Raw genomic sequence first — 6000 nt, 5'->3', positions numbered from 1 at the left:
ATAACATAAAAAAGTAACCCAAAAATGTAACATTGTAAAAAAAAAAAAAACAACTAAAAGTAAATAATGAAACTTAAAACAAAAATTTACTACCCTCCCAATAATAATAATAATAATAATAATAATAATAATAATAATAATAATAATAATAATAATAAAAAGAAAATACATCAATGAAAGAAAAGAAGAACAATGTTTGAAGTATGTTTCTTCATATTTTATCAACGTGTGGTTGCGGATATTTTTATTTCAAGCTAATAACACGTAAAGAACTACTTTACATGATACTTATATATTTTTTTTTGTTCGTTTTCTTGAGGGCGAAGGAAAACTACATTCACATCCAGTGCGAAATGTGGGCTTCTGACACAAGGTTAATTCTAAAAGTAATTTACTAAACCCAATTTGAGCTGTACATTGGTTTGGTTTTTCAAGAACCAGACAAAAACCTTAATTAGGCGCCGACTCATACCAAAAACCTACACCCCAAAAAATAGTGTGAAGACCATGGCAGAATATTAACTTATAGAAATATTTTTTAAAAAATCAAACAAAAACAACCAAAAGATCCCCCAAGACTAAAAATACAAGGGACCTTTAAATATATACACCTGAGTGCCCCATAAAGACACCTTTCAACAAAATTTGTCAACCACTAATTTTATCCGCAGTCGTTGTCCACAAAGCACCATGGTTACCTACAAAATAATTTGCATAGCGAGGCGCTACTTAGGCTAATCTATAAGAACTAGGATTTTTGTTTTTCAAAATTTTCGGTTTGTTTTTTGTTTTCTTTTAGTTTTTTTGTACAATCTTTGAATAACTGTTATCATCAAAAGACGACCCATTCAGTCATAAGTTATTGTAATCTATCCAATACAGGCACTTTTACAGTTCCCTGGGCTTGTAAAACATATTTTATGTCTTCTTTTCTTTACACTCCCACACCTTCTTCAATAGGTTGTTGTATTGTATATTTTTACTCCCACTTTACCATTGCTATATAGAATGGTACTTTGGTAGTCATTTACCAACATTCCTGAAGAGTGCTTAGTTAGCAAAAAAAAAAAAAAAATTGCTAGCTTTTTTTTTCATTTTTCTTTTTTGTTTTATTCTAAGTTACTGACCACCTTAAAGACGAGAAGGTTTGAATGGAACATCAATCAGTCGTGTCTAGAGAGAAACCTTTTCAATTATCACAAACTACAGCAAGATGCTAACTTTGTTTTTTTAGTTACATAGCTGTAGCTTACATCACATGATTTTAAAATGGTGACGTTATTTAAAAATAAAAAATAAAACAAAAGTAACAAAAATGAAAAAAAAACCAGATGTAAATACCCTGATGAAAATGGGTAAACCAGATGATATTGCTATATATTTTTTTCACATTCTAAACTGGAGATTCTTTAGAATCTGGATATTCTTCACCAGGTTTCTTAATATCTAAGGTTATTAATTTTCCTATAGTTGGTTTTTCTACTTTAACTTCACCAGTAATTGGTTTTGCTTTACTGGGACTTATCCTGCCAGTTCTCTGTTCACTGACCGGTGCTGCTGGTTTTGCCTTCGTTGCTGATTTTTCTGTTTTTTCATCAGAAGATTTTTCAACATTAGTCTTTTCTGTCTTACTCTCCTGAAATTTACCATTTGAAGATTTATCTAATTTTTCTGATTTGTCCTGCTCTTTTTCTTTTTCTTTTTCTTTGTCATCTTTCTCTTTTTCTTTATCATCCTTTTTCTCAGTTTTTTGGTCCAGCGTTTTACTTTTAATATCTACACTCTTTGATCTAGGTCTTTGCTCTTTTGATAATTCAGATACTTTTCCTTTGATTTTATCAGAAGAAACTCCAGAGTCTCCAGGAAGTTTCAAATATTGCATACCAGGTCTGCTTTCAAAAGTCACTGACCTTTCATCCAGACTTGGAGTCTTACGTTCTCTATATTTGCGAGCTTTGTGATCTCGACTTGACCCATCAGTTAATTTTAACTTTTTTTCCAAATAACTTGGTTTTTTTCTCTCATTATTACCATCTTCATCGGTAGAACAGTGCTCTTTCTTGTCTTCTTGAGAAGTTTGCTTTAAAATTGGTTTACGTTCACGACATTTATCATCTTTCACAATGGAATGATGGTGGTGATGGTGGTATTGATGTTTTTCCTTGTCTTTGTCTTTCTCTTTCTCCTCCTTCTCTTTCTCCGACTCTTTCTCCTTTTCTGATTCTTTCTCGTGTTCTTTTTCTTTTGTCTTATCTTTTTCTTTCTCTTCCTTATCTTCCTTCTCTTTATCATCCTTCATTTTCTTTTCTGGAGACATCTTTTCATCCTTTGATTCTTTAATGTCCTTGTTCGTTTCACTGATGATTCCTAAAACATCTCCGCAACTACCAGTTCTTTTACGATCAGGCATTTGGGGAACTCTTAAACCAAAAAGATTTGACCCAGAATGCACTTTGGGTAACCTGCTAAAGATATTTGATGGCCTATAGTCGTCCCTATCATCACCAGCCATTCTAGCAAGGTTCTCTTTTGATTTTGACTTTCGCTCTTCAGTTATTTTCTGAAGAGTTAGAGGAAAATCAAACTTGAATTTCTTTTTAGGTTTCGTTTCATAACTGTCATCAGATTCTCTATCTTCATCTTCGCTAGCACTGGTGGGAATGGGGGTAGACTCCATGACAATCTCATTAACTAATTTTTGATCCTCTTCCAAATCAGCACGACTGCTGACAATACTAGGATTTTTGCCAATCTTTGAAAGTCTCTCGGCAGCTACACTTTCCATTGTTCGTCTCATTACTGGGTAGTTGTCGAGGACTGCATTGAAGTGTTCTACTGACAATGAATATAAATTCACGTAAGTCTCAGATCGAACACTTGCCACACGTTTCGCATTAGTAAGAAGACAAATTTCTGAAAGTAAATAAAAAAAAAAGTAATAGTTAGTCTAAGAATAACAGGAATGCAATATAATTTAAAATAGGATTATGTTATTTGATTAAATTATGTTCAAGAAATAATTTGCTTAAAACATTTAATAAAATGACAAAAAAATATGTTTAGAAAGTATTGAAACTTAACATAATTAAGAATAATATATAACACAAACAACTTGATATACAAACATGATTTCATGTTAATATTTTTAAAATTAAAAAAATAACCATACTAAATAAACATGTACCATTCAGATTCGTTAAAAAAAACTTATTTAAAAATTGTTTATAATTTAGATACAAAGCCTTAAATTTGGGTGAGGTATTTGATTACATTTATTGATTCTATTACTTGACTTGTATTTTGAAATGAAGGCTAAGCAGGCCAAATCATTGAAATCACTGTCAACACTATTCATGTAAAAGAATAATAAATATGTATTTTTCAGTTTAATGCAAAATTGTTTTTATTATAACCCAATATAAAAACAAACATTTACATATAAAATAAATGAAGATGAATAAATATTGACAGTTCAATACATGCTACAAATATTTCAAAGGCATGGCAATTTATTTTCACTTAATATATTACATTATTATCATTATTATTATTATTATTATTATTATTATTATTATTATTATTATTATTATTATTATATATGCTAAAATTGCAATACATATCATCAGTTGTTTTTGTATCCTCACCAAGTAAAAATCAACTGCAATCTTCAGCCCTGAAGATCGCTGCAGCATGAAATTCAAGTTGCATGACCAGCTCCTAGCCTCAATTTTAGTGAGAAAACATCATATACTCTTTGACATGTGTTGAATACTCCTTTCTCATTTGTTTGATATTAAGCAACATACATATAATATGGACTCTCTCACCGTTAGAGAGTTCCATAATTTATTGCTTGAACAACTTCACAGATGGCTTGTCTATGATTGTATTCACATAAGCGCAGTCCCTCCATCAAATTGACATTGCTTGTACAAGCACACAAGTGTACCATACATCAGATGATGAGATGATCATAGAACAATGTGAAATGAAGTATTTTCTTCAAGAACACCATGCACCCCACAATCTGGGAATCCATACTACAATCTTGTGATCATGAGTACAACACTGTAAGCACTTAGCCACACACACACACACACACACACACACACTCAAGCACATGCACACTTACAAACACATGCATAATGTAGTATTGCCAATTAAAAACAATGTGGTTGATTAGTATAGAGTTGATGGAGATAGCATGATATTCCTGTGATGTGAAAATAGTTGAAAATTTGATCTTAGAGGTAACATCAGAGAAATGTTTCAACTGGACAAGCATTTTATTAAAAAACTGGCACTCTATCGGTTATGATGACAAGGGTTGATTCAAACAACAGAATAACCTGGTTGTGAAATTTACATGCAAGTGGCTGAGCACTTCACAGATACTTGTACCCTTCATGTAGTTCTAAGGGAGATTCAGCGTGACACTGAATGTGATGAGGCTGGCCCTTTGAATTGCAAGTACAACTCATTTTTGCCATCTGAGTGGACTGGAGCAACATGAAATAAAGTATCTTGCTCAAGGACACAATACGTCACTGGGAATCAAACTCACAACCTTACAATCACGAGCTGAATACCCTCACCACTTTATTATGCAGAGTAACGTAGCCACTGAATTTATAAGGAATCAACATTGAAGAAAATGATTGATATCCTGTATCCCTTCAGTAGAAATGCATTCTATCCATAGTCAAAACACTTATATTTGCATAGTAAAATCTAATTTGTCATAATTTGACATGGAGAGTCATAGCTCCCAGCTGGAAGCAAGTATAATTTTAATTGCATCTTTTGTCAGCTAAATGTTGAAATATCAAGCAGTTAAGAATTCAAATTATTTGGAATAGAAATTGGTTCTTCAATGGGGATTTGCCAAGACAGACCACATAAAGATAAGAGCACCCTTATGCACAGAATTCATCACAATGGTACTTTGTGTTGACAGTATTTGGTGGTGACATTAAGTGTGCAACAAGTGTAGTAGACATTGTGAAGGGTCCTTAAAATATTTTTATTTCTGAAAAATGCAATCAAATTGAAGATGAAATATATTTGTAAATATAAATATTAAACTTAACTAATCTATAATATTTGGACATTTTATTACTTGTAATCTGATAATGCATTGACTCAATAAAAATTTATAAATATAAAATAAAATAAGAGTATTTAGAAATGATTGTAAGAGATATAAAAGTGTTAGAATAAAATGAAAATAAATAAAGAATTAAAGAATGGTTTCATCTTGTGGACAATTTTATTGATTTAAATCATTGTAACTTGTACGAAAACATCTCTATATTTCTTGTTACAGAAATTATATTATTCTATTTATTCAGTGTGCTGGTTCAGCATTGTATCAAAATCCTATTTTTATCATTAAAGAGGATGTTTTGTAAACCATTACTACCACACACATGCACATGCACTCTCACACACATGTGCACATAGTTTTACATATCCTTACACATATAAACAATGGGCTTCTTTCAGTCTCTTTCTACCAAATCCACTCACAAGGCTTTAATTAATCTAAGACTGTAGCAGAAGCTACATTTTCCCAAAATGCTGCACTGTGGGAATGAATGAATATACGCACACGCACACGCACACACACACACACATATATATATTCTGTAAATTTGCTATATTAGAAAAGACACATCAAACTAAGTAAAATCATGGCCATCCATACATATAGGCATGTCCTTTAGAGTCATGCACTGCCTCACACACACACATAATCTGTCCTCTGTCAAAACTCCCCCACAATCCATCTTTTCAAGACCCTCATCTCACCACCCATGATCACCACTCACTCCTGGCCCATCTTTTCTCCCTCACCTGCCTCACCTACTGCAAGCCCTCATCTCTCCCTCACATGCCTATCTGAACACTCCCCATGTCTCACATATCTACCTTACCCCACTCCCAGCCTCTCCAATTTCCCTCACTTGCTACAATCATGTCTTCCCCATCTCTAAACCT

At 32.5% G+C, this 6000-nt stretch overlaps 1 protein-coding gene across 26 annotated transcripts in view; it reads right to left on the bottom strand.

Annotated features, from left to right (window-relative positions):
• Nucleotides 1-202: 202 nt before the first annotated feature.
• Nucleotides 203-6000, bottom strand: part of LOC106874330 (uncharacterized) — a 902231-nt gene continuing 896433 nt past the window's right edge. For all 26 annotated transcript variants that reach the window (XM_089347949.1, XM_089347937.1, XM_089347933.1 and 23 more), the window contains one exon: nucleotides 203-2913. In XM_089347949.1, coding sequence (XP_089204075.1) covers nucleotides 1394-2913 — 1520 coding nt within the window. In that variant the 3' untranslated portion in view covers nucleotides 203-1393. The remainder of the gene's footprint in view (nucleotides 2914-6000) is intronic.

The sequence above is a fragment of the Octopus bimaculoides genome, chromosome 2, assembly GCF_046866305.1.
Source record: "Octopus bimaculoides isolate indiv1 chromosome 2, ASM4686630v1, whole genome shotgun sequence".
NCBI classification, from domain to species: Eukaryota; Metazoa; Mollusca; class Cephalopoda; order Octopoda; family Octopodidae; genus Octopus; species Octopus bimaculoides.
The sequence above is the reverse complement of the archived record's forward strand: the minus strand, read 5'-3'. Positions and strand labels throughout refer to the sequence as shown.